The sequence below is a fragment of the Eleginops maclovinus genome, chromosome 19 (assembly GCF_036324505.1).
Source record: "Eleginops maclovinus isolate JMC-PN-2008 ecotype Puerto Natales chromosome 19, JC_Emac_rtc_rv5, whole genome shotgun sequence".
Classification (NCBI taxonomy): domain Eukaryota; kingdom Metazoa; phylum Chordata; class Actinopteri; order Perciformes; family Eleginopidae; genus Eleginops; species Eleginops maclovinus.
In genome coordinates, this window is record NC_086367.1 from 20,301,093 (window position 1) to 20,320,042 (window position 18,950).

The following is an 18,950-nucleotide window of genomic DNA, read 5'->3' on the forward strand; positions in this document are numbered from 1 at the left end:
ACACCATGCATTCATTTAGTACATCTATACTGAAATGGATGTAGTCCTCTCTGCAACACCGGGGACTCAAAGGAAGCATGCAAGTGTTATCTGGAAAGCCGAGATGCAATCCTAAACTGCTTAACTGTTACATCATTATAATTGTCTAGGGTTAAAGATGTAGAGACAGGAATGTGGCTAAGACAATTTTAATAAATCCCCAAAAAGTATATCCTCATCTCCTGATAATGTAAAGTTCATTCATTTGTGTTCATAGTACTGAGCGGAAAATAACAAGAAATACTATATGTTATACGTGTCCTAAATATATAATAAACAAAAAATACAAATTGAAAAAACTACATCGGTGAATGGTGCCATACATTGGATTAATTCAGACTTTCTTATTTACCATATGGCAATTTGTTGACAGTTTTAATAGTTTAAACAAATAAAAACCCAAAAGGGCTTCAAGTGAATTCCCAAAATGTGTTTATTTGTTTGTAAATAACCACTGTAATCAACACCGTGCTGATCAGAGCTCCTTCTACTAGAGGCCAGTTCGGTATTTCTAAGACCGGTTTGATCTGGTTTGATGTTAGCACAGTGTTGGTCACACTTACACTATTTTAATCAACTATAAAAACTATATAAAATACTCAGATGGAAAACAATTCCACTGCATACCTTGTCCTTTAACCAACCAATGATATTCATATGTGTGTGTGTTTGTGTGGCTCTCTCTGTACAGTGTGTGTGTGTGTGGCAGGAAGCTAGCTTTGCATCACACACAAGTGCCAATCAGTAGCGACCACATTCTGAGAAACAGGATTCATATCTGTGCCGAAGCCGCAGCTACACCGAAGCAGTGGCATGCAACAAGATGCTGCCCAACAACAAGAAACCTGTGGTGGTTCAGTGCGGTCCCTTCTGCAAATACACCCTCCCCGGCTCCACTCTCCTGCACAACTGCGTCGCGGTGGAAACAGTTTAAGCGAACAGCATGACAGTGTCACACCAGATGTGATCCTTATCGGATGGATTTTAAAGTTTCAAGGTCATGACAAAGCTATTTCTCCTTTTTTCAGGACAGGTCTTTGTCATCAATTTCATTTCAAATCAACCTATTTACTGAATACTTCTTATTGTTGCAGGATCTTGTTAATCTTCCATTGGACTTTTCAATTAAAATGTCAATTATAAGAGACATCCTGATTATGAGCGGCAGACGTATAAACGATCATCATGCATTCTCCATTTTGCACGTATAAGCTGGCATTAATAACAAATTAAAAGAGCTGTACGTATGTGGGAACTGTTTCACCTGTACGCACGGTTCAAGAGCTAGCTGCAAGTTATATAATAAGTAAGTAATAAGAGTAAATATTCTATTTGTTCTATTCTGTGAATAGTTTCACTACTTGTATTGGTTTTATAGGTTTTATGTCCTCCATATATTCATGTTGCATTGTTGGAGGAGCGTGGGACTTACTGTATCTAAACTGTAGCTACTGTTCATTTGACAATAAAGCCTTTGAATCTTGACTGTATATAAATAAATGTACAGGAACTCGAACTCAGTATGCCTTGTTTTATTATTTACCTCAAAGCTACAACAAAGGAAGCTTATGTAGAGAGGAAATTCCCCTCCATATTTCGGCCTGGTCTGTCTTTGATTTGTATTACTAAGTTGAGTATTTCGTAATCAGTTAATGGATCTTAGTCTTTTTTTAAGCTGAAATAAATGCAAAGGGTGGAAAACAGAAGTGAATGCTCTTACAGGAAGGTAGCATTCAGTTTTTAGATGTACAGTTTTTTAGATGTAACCAGCTGCAGAAAGAGGAAGCTGTCTCCTTGCAGACAGGAAGTCAGAACTGTTTAAAATAATGTTGCATGCACGTTTCATCCCTTTCACTGATGTGCCGTGTGTGTGTGTGTGTGTGTGTGTGTGTGTGTGTGTGTGTGTGTGTGTGTGTGTGTGTGTGTGTGTGTGTGTGTGTGTGTGTGTGTGTGTGTGTGTGAGTTTCTTACTCAGAATCAGTCCTTTTATCGCTGCTCAACATATACATGAGGGAAATATCTGTCAGTCTGCCGAGTTTACATGTCACAGAGCTCAGGCAGGGCAACATCTGCTCTGCTCCTCACTTGATGTAGTGACAGTACATGTCACTTGACAAACTTTTTCTTCCTGATAGACTCAAACCTTCCTCTGATAGCAGCTATCTGCAGAAGAGATGGCAGGCAGCTGCTTGTTGCCACTGCAGCAATCGTAGGCTTTGCATCAGTTGGAAGAGGAGTGTCACAGCAAGTAAAATCAGTTTTATGAGGCAGATTGGCGCTTTGTTCTTTGGTTGCTGTCTCTGTAAACACAAGCCCCCCTGCGGGCTATGAATCAAACACAAGACGGACATTCAGTCTGTGTGGAATGCCCTTTTTGATCCATGTGTCCTTTAAGAAAGAAAGCAGGAAATGTGACTTCCCACAGCGCTTTAGTAGGAAAATAATCAGTATGAAGTAAATTCAAGGATAGTGGTTTAGATGCTGCAGGCGAAGATTGAGATGAATCCTGTGTGTGTGTGTGTGTGTGTGTGTGTGTGTGTGTGTGTGTGTGTGTGTGTGTGTGTGTGTGTGTGTGTGTGTGTGTGTGTGTTCACATTTCATATGATTTACCACCTCTGTTAGCAAGGCACCGAGCAGATAAACATTGCAGGAAACCCCTGGCATTACACAGGTTGTGTCTGTAAACAGAGCCAGTTGATAACTCACTTTTAAGGACAATAAAATGCTCTACGCCCACTTAGACACGAGATCATAACAAAAAGGAAATATTACAAGCATATATTTTATACAAGTGCAATCACAAGTGTCTGCTCAGGGCACAGAAGCATTTTCGCAAAACAGGAACCATTCCTGCGCCATGTGGCACAGTTTAGAGGAGGATAGAGCATGATGAATATATTTCTTTAGTAAAAGTGCAACATTTAGTGAGTGAAGATGGGGTCAGGCTTGTATAATGGCTGTCACCTCTAATTCTCTGTAAAAGCGTCAGGAGGTTAAAGGTTTAGAGAGGCATCACAGTGAAATATACATACATTCTAGGCTAAATCAAAGCTGCATTTACTGTTAAGGAAACACAACCAAAATGTGCATTTGTGTGCAATACATTTTTAAAATCGGCGCATTTATGAGAAATAAAAAGGAAGGATTATTTGATTTTGAAACATTAAGACAAAAGTGTTGATTTGTGTAAATTTAGCATGAATAAATGTCTCTTGGTTTTTATTTCTTTGCTGACAATATTGCAATCATCTTATATAACTTCTCCATAAATCTCCATAACCTTAAACACATCGTGAAGTCAAACTGGAATTGATTTGTGCGATAGAGGCATTCGAACCCCCAGTGAGGACTAACACCACACTTATCTTTAATGCAAAAAGTTCTGTGACGGCCCTGCTCAAAGGATAAATTACATTCCATAAATTGCTGAATAGAGAAGCGCATAAGATCTAGTTGCTGCATGACGATAAACAATGAAGAGAAACATGTATAAAAAGGCAGGTACCCACGCGGTTTGACCTTTGCGTAATGACGCAGTATGTTGCTTGAAGACTGCAGATGTCACACACAGGACATTATACCTTATACAATCTACCAGCATTATTGCTCTCACTCGTTAGAGTAACCTGCATCGCGAAAAGTGTGTTTGATGTGTATTTGAATGCTCCAAGACAACAGGAAGTCCATTTATACGACCCTTGGTGTGTACATAAACCAGCCGGGTTGAAACTGAGCCAACCTCCCCGTGCAAGCTGATCTATTGCAGGGTGCAGGTACATGTAAAACAGATTCCAGAACCCCCCATGAGGGAAAAACCCTGGAATTTAAGGCAGAGGTGAGTCTGGTGAGTCCAGAGTGAAGAGGGAATAGATCTTAAAAGGCCCCCTGCTGGGTTTGTGGGGGAATCTGCGAGGGCTCGGCCAGCACCGGGGAGGAGGCCGGGCCTTTCGTTGGCTAATTGTGCCCCCGGGCGCTCCTGGCACCGTCCTCCGTGGGGCGGAGGGTCGCTGAGAGAGCCCAGGCGGAGAGGGAATTCCTCCCGACGCTCTGCCCTGTTAGCTCGTGGACACACTTTATACAGCAGGAGCACATTTGGCCTTTATTCGTCTTCTTTAAATTCTCAAAGACTTTCAGAGGACTTCAGTCGGCATGCTAATTACACACACGTCGTAAAGGGCGATTCGCATGGTATTTCCCAAGAGGCGTAGGGGCATACCGGAGCCTAGAGTTAGTTGAGTGGGCACGCCTACGCATTTTTGTTGTCTCCAGTTTGAACCGGACTGAAAACATTTTTCTTCATGCATTTCTGTCGTTCATTACAGATTTAACCCATTCCTAGTCATGGGATGTTAATTGAGAGGTTTGGCTTGTGATCGAATTACGTTTTGCACAAGTTTTGCATAAGCATATAGCAACCTTACTCTTAACCCTTCATGTCAGATACATTGCCTTAGAAAGGAAGCTTAATCTTTGTGGTTCAGTAACAGTACACTCAAACTTTTGCACCTCTATCTTAACTTCCTTCTAGAAGACAGCAAACTGCAACCTCTCAGATCCTTATCCCATCTCTGGGGAAACTTCTTAGTGTAAATGTAACTGCTTGCATTTGAGATCTTATCCTCTCCATCAGCACATAAGGCCAAATCCATTTTAGGCTGGCCTCAGAAAGCCTCCTGCAGATCCTCCCAGTAGAGCTAGTGCTGCAGGGGCTCCTCCATAAGCTGTTTACCCGATAAGCAGAGCAAAATGGATGGACTGATTACTCAGGTAGAAAGCCACCCCGGAGTATTTGTGCAACGCTGCAACCACAGAGCTGTTCAAATGCAACCACATCAGTGTGGTGGAGCCTCAAGCCAAATTTGGTGGGATGATGTAATAGAAGGCGAGGAAACGTGAGTCTCAAACTCATCAAAACCCCACAAGGTCAGACACTTCCATCGCGGCTCCACCGGGACGCAGAACAAGCCTTTGCTGGTGTCTCCTCACATTCACAGGCTCACACTTTCACTGCCATTCAACACTTATTTATCAACTCCACCTGCCAGCAAACACCTCGCTACAGTTTGCTTACTTTTCTGACTGCGTGCACTCATTTCATACAGGATCTTAAAGTACAGCGGCAGAAAATTAAACGAAGCCAGACCATTTTCAGTTTCAGAAGTCAGCAGTCAATACAATCTCACCTTTCCAGAGGTGAGGCATCTACTGTAGATGTTCACCTGCCTTTTGAATCAATACCTCAAACTGGAGAGATCGATATTCTACAAAAAATAAAGTTTACTAAATGTTTTTCTGAGACACAAAGCCTGACTTTCTCAGGGTGAAAAATACCTCAGAGAAGTCAATTAACAGATTGATTTAATTAAGAATATTGAGATTTATCTAAGGTATTAAATGATCTTTTGGTATTGGACTGATATCACCTTGGGCTTTAGTCATTTAAGAGAGCTTTTTAGCTTTTAGACAAAATAGTTGAGAAAAGGATGGTCAAATTATTGGATTGCTTTTTTTCTTATTTTTTCTTGCTTATTCTGCTCTAATATCCCTTATGATACTTTCAGGTAGAGGTTTGAAGTAATATGTCAGCTATTGATTGGTTTTAAGCAGCACTAACAAAAGGTAAAAAGACATAAAGACATTTGAAGTTCTTTATTTGAGATCTTAGATAATATTATGATGTAGGTTATCATTGTGGCGTTTCAAATTAAATCCTTTAAAGAATAGTATCCACTACATTTAACAAACCTGCACTGCCGTCCAGCGAGGCAAACCCAGGTAAACACTTCATTATTTGATAGATGCTTTTATCCGAAGAGCCTTGAGGTACAATGAATCACATGGGCAGAAAAAAAACCTCTCTGTCCTCCAATGTCCTTGAAACAGATTGGTAGAAATCGTTATTCAAATGTAAGAGTATAATGAAGCTCGTTTGCAGCGGGATCTTCTCTATGTTTTCAGAGGGATGCTTACAATTTTAGAAAGTGTGTAGCTCCATAAAGTGACAACATCTCACAATTAAAGTGGACATTTCCTGCTCTGAGACACATTCTCATAGCACTAGTTTTAATCATTGATTGGTTTATCTATGACGTGTTTTATTTTAGACACATCACTCATGTTTGCTCGCTGTTTGCCCCGGCGGCAGACAGCTGCGTCCTGGGGCCGGTGTCTGACGTTGATGATGTCACAGCAGAGCCTTGACCGTGAGGCTGACTACCACCGAGCTGTCTGGCAAACAGGTGGGCTCTGGCTGCAGGACAGCAGTGTGAGTGTGTGTGTCCCGGCCATATGCTGATCGTGAGTGTGTATAATTTCACTGAATAGGTCGGAGAGCTTACAGGTGTTGCCACGTCAGGATGTTTGTTTGTATAAGAAGTGATGAATTTGATTAGTCAAATGCTCCTTTTTCCAATCAAATGAGTTCAGTTCGAGCGACGGAGCCGGGGCTAGAGTTTGTCCGGAGTTGGATCGACTTGCAAACCTTCTAAGAACCAGTTTGTCGGAAACTGAATTGCAAGCACAACTTATCGAACAATTATCTATCTTACTCGTTATGAACTGTCAATGCTAAGGTAAACCCTGCCTCAGCCTCTGACCTCTGACCTCTCAGCTCTTTGTGCTGGCCGGGCAAAATGCTAGTGCGCAAGAGCCAATTTTCAGGACAGAAATCTGGCTTCTCTGCAGTGGAAACTCGGAGAATTGGTTAACAATCGACATCTGTCTCCAAATCAGCCTCAGTAGAAAAGCTTGCTTTTGTCCATTTGACTATGTTATGCTTTTTCCATTCTGAACCACTTGAAATCATGAGCACATAGCCAGTGAACACTTTGACTTCTGCATGATACTTTGTGGAGAAACTCTTGATTTTTTAAATTAAATCAACTAATCAATATGTCTACCCAACCGTATGAGTGTTAATCGAGGGCAGCAGAAAAAAAAACAAGATTTGCTCTCATTCTTTTCAGAAAGGAAAGCCGTAACTACAAGAAAATGTCAGATTTGGACAGCAAGTCGGCAAAACAAACCTTTATACGTCAGGTTTGCCTTCAACCTAATTCAATTTAAATAAAGGGAATTTATTCAGAGAATCCTTCCTGCAGTATTTCTGTTCCTCATGTATTTTTCATGCATGTCAGATCCGTCTGTTGGCAGGAAGTCTGTGGACAGAAGCGCTCTGCAGTAATCCTCCGGTCCTTTCACCTGAGAGCGATTGATAGCTGTAGTGAGCCGGCTGCTGCGAGTTCACAGATGAATCCGGCCCCGTCTGCAGCGAGACGAAACATCGTGACTGAGGTTAGCGCAGGAACATGCACCAATTTAAAGCCCTCCACCCCCGGCGCCCCGTCGTTCTTTACCTGTCTGTCCCCACCCCTATCTAGGTGTACATCTCGTTTTCCATTTTACCCTTATTTCCGTTCTCCTTCCTTTTTGCCCGTCTATCTCTAACAAACACACACAGGTATGGGATTATGCTCAGGTGCTGCAGCAGGGGTGCTTTGCTGTGTGTGTGTGTGTGTGTGTGTGTGTGTGTGTGTGTGTGTGTGTGTGTGTGTGTGTGTGTGTGTGTGTGTGTGTGTGTGTGTGTGTGTGTGTGTGTGTGTGTGTGTGTTCATTATAGTGAACAAGCCATGCAGTGAATACGCTTGGGACTGACTGACTGAGGGGTGTTGTTACACTACACACACACACACTAGCCAACTGCTCGCTGAAGAAATTGGCTGCCTGGATTTTCATAGAAGGGGGAAAAGACAAAAAAAAGAAATGTCAGAGCTGGGGGATTCCTGCTAATTGCTTGCACATTCCCCTCTTCCTCAGCCTCGATTAAAGCCAGGCCACCATCTCCCTTTCAAGTGTTCTCCGCACACTGTATGCTGCGCCATACAGTGCTGTGGTGTTCCCCCCGCAAAAAACACACACACACACACACACACACACACACACACACACACACACACACACACACACACACACACACACACACACACACACACACACACACACACACACACACACACACACACACACACACACACACACACACACACACACACACACACACACACACACACACACACACACACACACACAACTGAATCAATGTGAGGCAGCGGGAGAGAAAATGCCGGCACAGTCTCTCGTCTCCTGTATATCTCTCTCAGACTGTCTGTGTCAACAATATGTGAGGTCCTTTTTGAATACTGTTCCTACTCTATGTGTGGATTGTAGTAGCAAACACACGATGAGACATTCCAAACGTGATAAAATATCAAATTTGATGGCCGTGTTTTAATCGAATGAGGCTTCACACCTTTCAATAAGCAGGGCGCTGGCTTGGGGAGTAACGGATTACGTAATCAGGATACAAGGCTACTGTATTCCCTTACTTATTACAGTTACATTTCTTAAAATAGGGGATTACTTTCTGGATTATGATATTAATAAAATGGAGCATTTTCTGTTAATCAAGGTCTTATTCCTGCTTTTTTAAACTGTACTTTGTGCTCATGTGTTTCATTGTTGGTGTACTGCCTGAATATGCTAAATAAAAGCCCCGTTTTCCTTTTGATACTAAATCTTTATTTAAGGTAACATTGATACTGAGGCCATCCAAAACCAATGGAAAGTAATCAGGTCACATCACTTTATATTTTGATGCTCAGATTAGATTACTGATTACATTTGTTTAAGGGATTACATTAAAGGTGGGGGTGTCAGGGCCCTGTTCAGTAGCTGTCTCTTTGCTCGGCTTAGGTGTATCCCACACTGACAGAATTTAAATGAAGCAGCCAGGGCTACCTACTGTTTTCCAGCTTGTCGTCCTACGTATGTCTCGCTGCTAGTCGTCTGGTTTAATCCTCCACCTGACACCGTGTGTGGAGGGCTTTGTGTAGTTCTCTGTCTATTCTGTGACTTGTGCCTCCTCTTTATGCTGTAAGTGAGATCTCTTTGCCCTTGTTCTTCTCTCAGTGTGAACTGTGCTGCTCTGCTGATGTGTCTCGACTTCAGGGCGACCCACAAAGTCACACTCCCTTTACGTGTATTGTACGCTACAACTGGTGGTTTACTCCTCAGAGAGATATCGTGACCGTGCTGGAATATAGATGAGTATTGTGGCGCCGCAGCGTATAGATGATGTTAATTACACCATCACGACACGAGGCAAGGACAAAGAGGACATCAGACACAGAGAGAAGGAACAGTGCAGAACACGTCCTATGATCATGTGTTCAAACTTGATATACCAACAGCTGAAAGAAGGCAGCATAACCTCAGGGGAAATGTGTGCAGGACTCTCTAGAAAGGTACGACATGATGCAACTTGTTCGTCCAGTATAATATGCATGTGTGTGAATTGCTTAGGGAAATCTCTATTTTAGTCAAAGTTTGGGAATTCATCTGCAATATATAGGCACTAGAGCAGTATTAAAATCACACAACAAACAATAATTGTTTGGAAAAAATGTGTTTGAATAACATTTTGAATGAAGTATTGTGAGGCTGCAGAAAAACCCCTTCAAAACAGTTTCTACAGACTTGACAAAACATACATGTTTGGAACAGATCTTCTTCAAAGGTCATTTTAATATATGTTTCGATGATTATGTGAATACTGTTGCAGAAATGAGCAATCCCTCTTATATAAACTGCAAAATCAAGCAAATTAGGGATTTTTTTTTCTCACAAAACTCACCGACTCATGCATCTCTTATACATCTTGGATTGATTCATGTTGGGGAGAGGGTTAACAAACGGAGAGGAGGGGAGCAGCAGAGCGCTATGTCTACCTCTCCGTCGCGTTGTGTTTGTTGGTTTTAAATTAAATTCACTGCAAAGGAGAAAGTACCCCGCACAGTACAAAACGCATTGTGCTGGCGGTGCTGTGCAGCCTTGGTAGACCGAGGTACAAAAGCAGGAATGAAAAGGAAGTGAGACAGTACTGCAGTGACTGTACGCTTATCTCTGCAGCGAATGGGTGTATACTGAGTATCGAGGTATCCTAATTACACAACAGAAACCAGAGCGGCCCGTCATGCCCAGAGACGGGGCAGGACCACCAACACGGTCTGCTTTTTATTTGCCTAAACACATGCATTTATGTGTGTGTAAAATATGTGTGTGTAAAGAGATGATGTGCATGTCTGTGTGCATTTATTCTCAGTCCTGTGACTCAGCAAATTATCCTCTACTTTAAATCTACATACATGGCAGCTGAGACATCTGCTTTGTTTCTTTGAATCAAAAGCATCCATTGCATTTTGAATGAGCTTCAGAAATGACCTTGCTGTAAATACAACGTTGTGGATCAAATCTACAGTAAACCTCAACTTTCAACCACAGAAAACCAGCGTAAACAATAGTTGATGCTAACATGCTGTGCTGCTGAAAACGTAGTACTTGTTTACATTAAATCTGTAAAATAAAATCCCACTTATTGTCAAATGCCTAAATAATCAGGCTTACTGTGCTGCTGTAGCTGGATTCAGTCTTTGAACTTGGTATCTATAATTGTTCCTTCATTGTAGGATGCAGCCCATTAGTATGTAAACTCAATTCTATCCGTTTGGCGGGGAAGAGAAGAAGAGTTTGCTTTCATCCTCCCAATAATAGATGCTTTTTATACATCTGGAGTGGAAGCCATCGTGACATGTGGAGTTAACACGGCGAATGATGCGATAAAAAGATAGGATGCTAGCTTGTATACATCACATCAGTTTGAGATGTGTTTTCCAGAAGTCCCTGACTTAATAACTTAACTTCCCATGTATTATCATGGGATGTTTGGCTCATTTGGTGACAGCTCTTTAAGTTGATTGATATGGTTGTTGAAGCAAACCCAGCATGAAGATTTCTCCTTCAGAAGGAACTCCTCGGGCTCCTGATTCTACATCTGGAAATACATCAGTTCGAGGCGTATCACACTTTGATCTTAAATAGGAGTCACGTTTTTTTATGTGCCCTCTTTTTCTGAATTCAGAACTTAGAGCTAATCCATTCAATGCAGATAAAATAAAGACATGACTGCCAGAGAAATTCCTGAAATATTAATTTGAAAACAACAGGAAATGATGTTTCATTTTACGACCAAATATCTCAGATTTAATCTCGTGTTTTTGTCTTGATTCAAAATTGAGATGCATTACGTCTGATTGGTTACTAGGGCTACAACGTCAGAGAATTTCCTTATAAATTATTTTAATCTAAAGTGTTTTTTTCAGATTAATTTATTTGATCTATGAATGTGAAATGAGCAATGTGAAAATGTTTATAAAAAGTAGCCGTTGCATTTTCTCGCAGAACAAGGTGACCTCTTTAAATGTCTTGTTGTACCCAGCGTAATAAAGTACACGATGTAATGTGTTTTCACATTTAAGAATCTGCAACCAGCTAAAATGTGGTATTCTTGCAAAGAAAATACTTAAACAACTATTTATTTTTTGCCATTTGATTTATAGAGACTCTGCTAATAAAACCAGGAGCCTGATTCGTGCCCGCGTGCAATCCCCTTTTTATGTGACAATAATTCTGCAGTGTTTGCATTACTGGAGGGATGAAATGCATCTTACCAACAGCTTCTACATGTGTCCCTAAGATGCATCAACACATTACAAGTGTGCTTTATTGTAAGTGTGCCCAGGAAGAGGGGGGGGGGGGGGCAGGATATGGTATAGCTACTTACTGTTGTTGTTCATGCAGAAGAAAGAAGAAAGTAAAAGCAGCTAAGAACTTGTTATATTAATAGCAATAACCATGTGACATCCATCTAGGTCTGATTGTATCATAAAACAAGCATATGACATGCTCATTTATGCATGCTGCCAACACAATGTTTTGCAATAAGCTGAAAAACAAGAGTGCGTTCGGGGCTCGAACCACTCAACAGTTTGGTAGAGGGTTACAGAGGCCACATCATCCTTTTCCAACCGGGAAATTACAATTCTCATCGAGGACACGCAGACGAGCAGGTATGAATATGCAGCAGAGCACCTCCATCGACTAAAGGCATGAAAGCAGGAGCGAGCATGGCTGCGCTGTGCACCACAAGCTGCCAAAACTGCTACAAAACAGCTGCATTACCGAGGGGAAGCAGTGTGAGGACGTGTGTCTGGGGAAAATGCAGCTTTACCTATGCAGAACTGCAATAAAAAAGGGCTCAAATGTTTCTTAAACCCCGGTTATCTTAGTTTTATGACAATATGTGTGTGGTTGATAAATATTGAGTAGTGTAGCACAACAAACTGCTTAGGGTTTAATCCTATAGTCGTTATAGGCTACTACACCATTGGTATCAACAGTAGGTGGTGGTTATTGCACTTTATTGATGTCAAAGTGAAAAAATGCGACAGTAATTGAAACAATCCGCAGCACAAAGCACACACATTTCACAGACAGAAGCAACCATACAGTTAATAATGATCATGATCACTCTTTGTCCAGCAGTGGCTCAGTCAGTAGGGGCTTGGACTGGGAATCGTAGGGTCGCCGGTTCAAGTCCCCGAACAGACTTGAAATATGGAAAGTGGACTGCTACTTGGAGAGGTCCCAGTTCACCTCCTAGGCCCTGCTGTGGTGCCCTTGAGCAAGGCACCGGACACCTCCAATCCCCCCTCCCCATTGCTCCCCGGGCGCTGCACGATAGCTGCCCACTGCTCCTAGAACTAGGATGGGTTAAATGCAGAGGACCAATTTCACTGTGTGTGCTCTGCTGTGTGCATGCATGTGACTAATAAAGAGGGTTTCATCCTCCGATTCTAACTATGGGTACTCTAGTCACACATCCATCACCTTGAAATGTTTTTGCGGCCGTTGGAGGTTGAATAGATTGCGATTAAGATAAAGATCGGTTTCATACTGACTACACGGCCTATCTAAAGAACAGCAAGTGTTTTCTTCACACTTTAAACTGCCAGCCACCAGGAAGTGCAGCGGAAGTTGAGGTACATTTTTGTAGTGGCCAAACGGGGGTACTACATCTCATAAGTCAGTGTGAGATGTGAATGGGCCCAAAAATCTTTTTTACATTTGGAATGAGACATCTGTAAATCAGTGGAAAGCAACCACCAAGTGCAAATTATGTTTAGGGTCTAAAAGTTGTAAAATGTGCTAAAAGCCGAATCCAGAGTTATTTTCCCTCTCTATTGATTTAGATTTTTGACCAAGACGATTTGGAGACAGGGCTTAAGCAAACAAGTGTACATGCTCTCACTTTTGCCCTCCACCATCCGGTCATTTTGGCTTCATGCTCCACAGAGCAACTCTTATAGGAAAGAACGAGGTCCCGCCTCCAACGCTGTTTCCATTTCTCTCTTTACATCAATAACTGCAAGCCTGACCGAAAGAAACAACTGTCTGATTAATACACTTTAAGAGAAACACACACCTGCCCAGAGTCAACTGTGTGTGGGTGTGTTTTATAAATTCAAATATCCAGATAATAGACGGTGTGTATCCGAGTGTGTGCGTGGGAGAAGGAGAACGCAAAATAAAAACAAAACAAGCCAAAAAAAAGATGGACTAAGATATGAAGGCAAACGAGTGTGTGTGTGTGTGTGTGTGTGTGAGTGTGTGTGTGTGTGTGTGTGTGTGTGTGTGAGTTCTCATTGTAATGGATGTGTGGTCTTCATTCCGTGTCTGTGTTGACACATCTAATAATAAGTGTGTGCAAACCAACAAATTATGTAGATAGAATGAACTGTGTACATAATAATATGCAGTGTGTTTGGATTTAATGTGTGACCGAGTCGATATGAGTGTGTGTTTCTGTGTGCAAAAAGGAGTGTGTGTGTGTGTGTGTGTGTGTGTGTATTTTTAAAAAAATGCTTATGTGTGAATACACTAGTTTGCGGCTGCTTTGTTTTGTCCTGCATGGTGGTGTTTTTGCAATCTTTCCTTGGCCATGTGTATTTGTGTGTGTGTGTGTGTGTGTGTGTGTGGTACTGTATAATAATTTGTATGTGTGTGTGTCCATGTGTGTTTCTCCTCTGCCCAGATGGCTGTGCTCAGAGGCTGGAGTCTCTGAGATCTGTTGCCAGCGGTGAATACTGATCAGAGATCACTGTCACATCTACAGCACGCACACACACACGGGCACACGTCATCCATCTTCCCTCACACACACCTCCACTTCCACATGGTCAAACTACTAATTCACACAGCCTCTATGTGTCCTCCATGCTGAAATGTTCGGCTCCGCAGGTCACGGCTGCAGCTCTGATTACCGAGCTGTCCGTCACACCTGAGGATCGACACCCTGCAGGCGCCGCGAGATATTTCACTTTTATGTTGTGATTATGATATTTAATCAGGACTGATTGAAAAAGACAAAGGGAATGTGGATGTGGCTTCAGGAGCTGGGTGTAGAGTTATTGTTTTGCAGAGATGGAGTTTCTTCTTCTTTTCACTCTCTCACTAGGATTGACTCAGTAGCAATCACTTCAAAGCTATTAAATGCAGGTGATTAATCATCTGACTCATTTTTCAAGCAAAACTGCCAAATAATCCCTAGTTTTAGTTTCTGAAAAGCGAGGATTTGCTGGATTTTCCCCTTCTAAATGATAATAAACAGAATATTTTGGGGTTTGCGTTGCTGGGCAGACAAAATAATAGGCTACATTTAAATTAGACTTCTTAAGCTTTAGTTGAATGATAATGTGTTTTCCACAATTTCCTGACATTTAATTGACTAAAATCGATTTAGTTACCAAGCCTTAACACTATTTAAAAATTGTACTCATGTGATTTTAGTAAAACAAATGAGTTTCTTCTTCAGATAAGGGGAATAGTTGGCCGTCTGGCTTCGTGATCAGGTAAAAAAATGTAACATTAACATAACAAGAAACAAAAAAATCATGATTTGGTGGAATTGCGAAAAACTTTACACAATTTACTTTCAAAAATCATCATTTTTTACATTTAATCCTCTGATAATAGCACATCAACCCTAACCCTAAGATTCCTATTTTAATGTTGCATTTTTAGTAATAAGGAATAATAGCATTGTCGAAACCTCTGAAAACCTTTCATGCTTCTATCGGTTCCTCCTTTTCCAAAGCAAGCCAACACAAATTCGAAAGCTAAACGGCACTCGTATGAAATCAGAAACTCTCTGAAGGTATTATTACAATGTTTAATCTCCTGGTGAAGCTCAGTGGTAATTTACAGCTCCATAAAGTGAATCCCATAACTCCTGACCTCCTCCCACAGCACCAGCTGCTGCTTCACCTGTCAGCAGGTTGCCACTGATTAGGATGTGGAGGAATACCTGCAATATGCTGCAATAAGGGGATAACAAATGCGCACAGATGACAAAACTACTAAAACGTTGTGTGTGATTTGTACGGGCAGCTTCAGTCAGACATTGTGATGGACAACACGCTGCCGTTGCGTGTGCGGAAAGCTGCTGCGCACAAAGGCTTTCATTTGAAAAGCTAGAGATGGCAGAGAAAAAGCCAAATCTAAATCTTCTGGCAAAGTAATTGTTGAGTCACTGATGGTGATCGATAACCCCGTGAGCCAAGGTTAAACAGCACCACATCACATTAGAGGAAGCAATAACGCTGGTAATTAGGTGGATTAGACATCCCATACGACATCATTAATCCAGACATTTCGACTCTTTCCAAATCTCAACCTTTCCTGTACTGGATAAGAAACAGTTTGAATGTTTTTCAGTACTCCGAGCAAACTGTTGTGCTGCTAGGATCAAACCTGCCCCCCCGCCTTTAATCAGCAATAAGCAAATGAATGCAAATTACTCTTCAGAGGACGAGCCACAGCAGTGTCCATCACGCCCCGACACACACTGAGATGTAGTTAGTGTGCACAGTGCATGACGCTCGCTCGCACACACACACACACACACACTCACGCATCTCACGACTGCACGATCCTACTCAGACAAATACACACACATGAAATGCAAGCAAAATATGGATATATTTCCTCACATCATCCCATTCACAAAGGATTGTGTGTTACAGTCAAACACAAATTCATGCACACACGCTTAGATAATATTCCCACACACACACACACACACACACACACACACACACACACACACACACACACACACACACACACACACACACACACACACACACACACACACACACACACACACACACACACACACACACACACACACACACACACAATCCCACTCTGATTTCCCAGACAAAATGAAAGTGAGGAGGCAGCCGCATCACACCTCCAAATGTGCTCCGGTCTCAGAGGAGTTTGAGTGAGGGGAGAACTCGCTGCTCTCCTGTGGATGTCACCAACACTAATCTGTCTGTCTGTCTCTGCACACACACACACACACATATATATATATATATATATATATATATATATACACACACACACACACGCACTGAAAAAAAAAGTACACATCTTTTTTCCTCATGCACAGAAACACATGCACATTACTGCGGTGTCCATCCCCCTGTCTCGGTTGCACAAGCCCCGACAGCGCAACACAGGAGAGAGCATTAGGGGCATTTCAGCCGCCTCTCGACAGGTATACTGCCTTTCTCCGGGTCGCTTTGCAAAACAGACTCAACGGTTAGTTCCTGAACTGAAGAAATACGATGAAGGAACCTCTGCTGTCGCATACCAGACACAAACAAGAAGAAGAAGAAAAGGAAAAGAAAAAACTGAAAAACAGTAAAACATCTGTAAGCACATCAGGGCTTCTATATCCCGCCTCCCGTGGAAATTACAGAGAGTCTCTGTCAAACAGAACATCGCCGCATTCCTAAGTACACAGAAAGAGCAAACAGAAAAACACCAAGTATGTGGAGAAGAAAACATGCACACGCAAACATCTGCCCAGCCTCAGAGTGTAGTGGAGGTGGGCTGCACATGTTTTGTACGGGGGGCTCAGGTTTCACGAGGTAGGGAACCCCAAGGTTCTCCCGGTGTCGTGCACAGCTGAGGAGACGCTCCGAGAGCTCCGATCACTTACCCAAAGGGACGAAATGTAGAACTTGGTTGGTCTCCATGGCTGAGCAAGTGGTGGCGAATGCACACTTCCTCTCTCCAACCGACTCTCCCCCCCACCCCCCCCAAGTCAACCCATCATGGTTGTGTTATCCTGTGCTGATGAGTGTGAGATCACCTCTGCTCCCTTGCTCTGCTCTGTTTCTGACTGCCTCTCAGACACATGCAGTGACTCAGCCCCGCTGCCTGCCTACCAAACGTCTCACTGCTGGGTCCTAGTGCCTCCTCTTTCCCCCCTCCCCTTCGCTATCCCTGCCCACCAGTCAGCAGCCTATGGCAGGCTGGCATGCAGCGAGGCAGACATACCTAAAAGACACACCCCCAACACGGCAAACCCAACATACATGTCACCTTTTTTTTCGCCTTATCATCTCATCTTCTCCTGTCCTTTGTCCAAAACTCACCGAACTAGAGTGAGCTGATCTCTCTCCGTGATAACGTCCTACGTCTGAACTTGTACCCTGATACTGGTTTGAGTTAAGACGATTTCAAACCAAGAATGCAACGTTGATAAGAACAGAGTGTGATGTCGCAATTGTGTGATCGTTTTGCAAAAACATGAACACATCTATGCTCACTTTTAGTATTGCTTTGCCTTTTTCTGCAATGTTTTTTTCACCGGAATGTATTAAAGATGAACTCAAACCAATCCAGACAAACCTAAGCCTGACACATTTCCTAACTTTCAACCCGGCTTGAAAAGCTTGAAATCACTTTCTCTGGAAATGTGTGTTTTTCTAAAATGTTGAGACATATATATACAGTCGTGGAAAAAACTAGGAGACAACTTCAGCATTATCATGTTCTCTTGTTTTACTATTTTATAGAAATGTCTTTGAGTTAAAAGAAAAAGGTTATTATTGTATTCTATAAACTACTGACAATGTTTCTCTGTGTTGAAATTCATCAGACACTGGAATGGCTGCCACACATAAGAACAATTTGGAGTACTCTCTTAATTTTTCAAAAAACCAACAAACAATGAAATCAATAATTATAATAGTTTTTTAAATTCTGATCTTTTCAGGGGGACTAGTTGTTTGTATGCATCATCACATTTTGTTGTCATGCCTTTTCTCTGTCTGCTCTGTCTCGATCAAGACCGACTTACAGTTTTCATTCAAAAGAACATCAATGCAAGGGTTTGGCATCCATGAAAAGAGACAGAGTCAAAGTCAGAGCTTAGTTACCTGGCACCAGTTGTACACCACGTGTAAATGATGGCAAAAAAGCACCAAGTTGTCCATCATGCCTAGCGAACGTGACAGGGTCTGGGATTAGATTTGTGTTGACACCTCCGCATTCAGTGGCCCAATGCAGTCATGCATGGTGACAGGTAACCACAACTCTGTCCAGATTTCAGATTCCTGGTTTAATTGCAGTCATTTTGAACACACAAATCCAATCGTTGAGTGACAGTGTGTCCTAAAGAACATACACTTTGAACAGTTGTTAGTCTTTAGCCACATTTGAATGCTCAGAAAGGAATGAATAGTGCACAAAACGCCCACCAAAAGCCTCTTTGTGCTGGATATGCATCAGGTATTCCGCTTTCACCTTCCTTTGACCCCTATCAGGCAACATACAAGCAATGTAACTTCAGAGCAAATTGTTTTGACGTGAAAGGTCATAATCCTGGAAACAGGTCATCCTGGAAACAGGTCATCCTGCCCCCCTCCCCTCAGGATGACTCAAACAAACAAAACATCTTCTGGTCATTTATGCAGGGCTTGACATTAAGCTTTTGGAGCCAGCAGCTGAGATGCTTTTCTTGCCTGGAAGCTTCTCAAATGGAAAATGTAGGTCTATTAAAAAAAAAAAACTGGGATTTGGACAATTAGAACAATTACAAAACCTACAAATAATATGTAGTCCTGAACCTGAAAGCCAGCACACAGAAACTATAATGT

The 18,950-nt window shown here is 42.1% G+C and overlaps 1 protein-coding gene across 5 annotated transcripts in view; it reads right to left on the reverse strand.

Moving 5' to 3' along the window:
• Positions 1-18,950, reverse strand: part of slc4a11 (solute carrier family 4 member 11) — a 99,885-nt gene that overhangs the window by 63,523 nt on the left and 17,412 nt on the right. Inside the window, exon 1 of one of the 5 annotated variants that reach the window (XM_063908939.1) lies at positions 17,006-17,187. The exons of 2 other annotated variants lie outside the window; for them this stretch is intronic. In XM_063908939.1, the coding sequence (XP_063765009.1) occupies positions 17,006-17,042 (37 nt within the window). In that variant the 5' untranslated portion in view covers positions 17,043-17,187. Of the gene's footprint in view, positions 1-17,005; positions 17,188-18,950 lie in introns of those variants that run through there. 2 more of the 5 variants (XM_063908942.1, XM_063908940.1) reach the window with 2 other exon arrangements.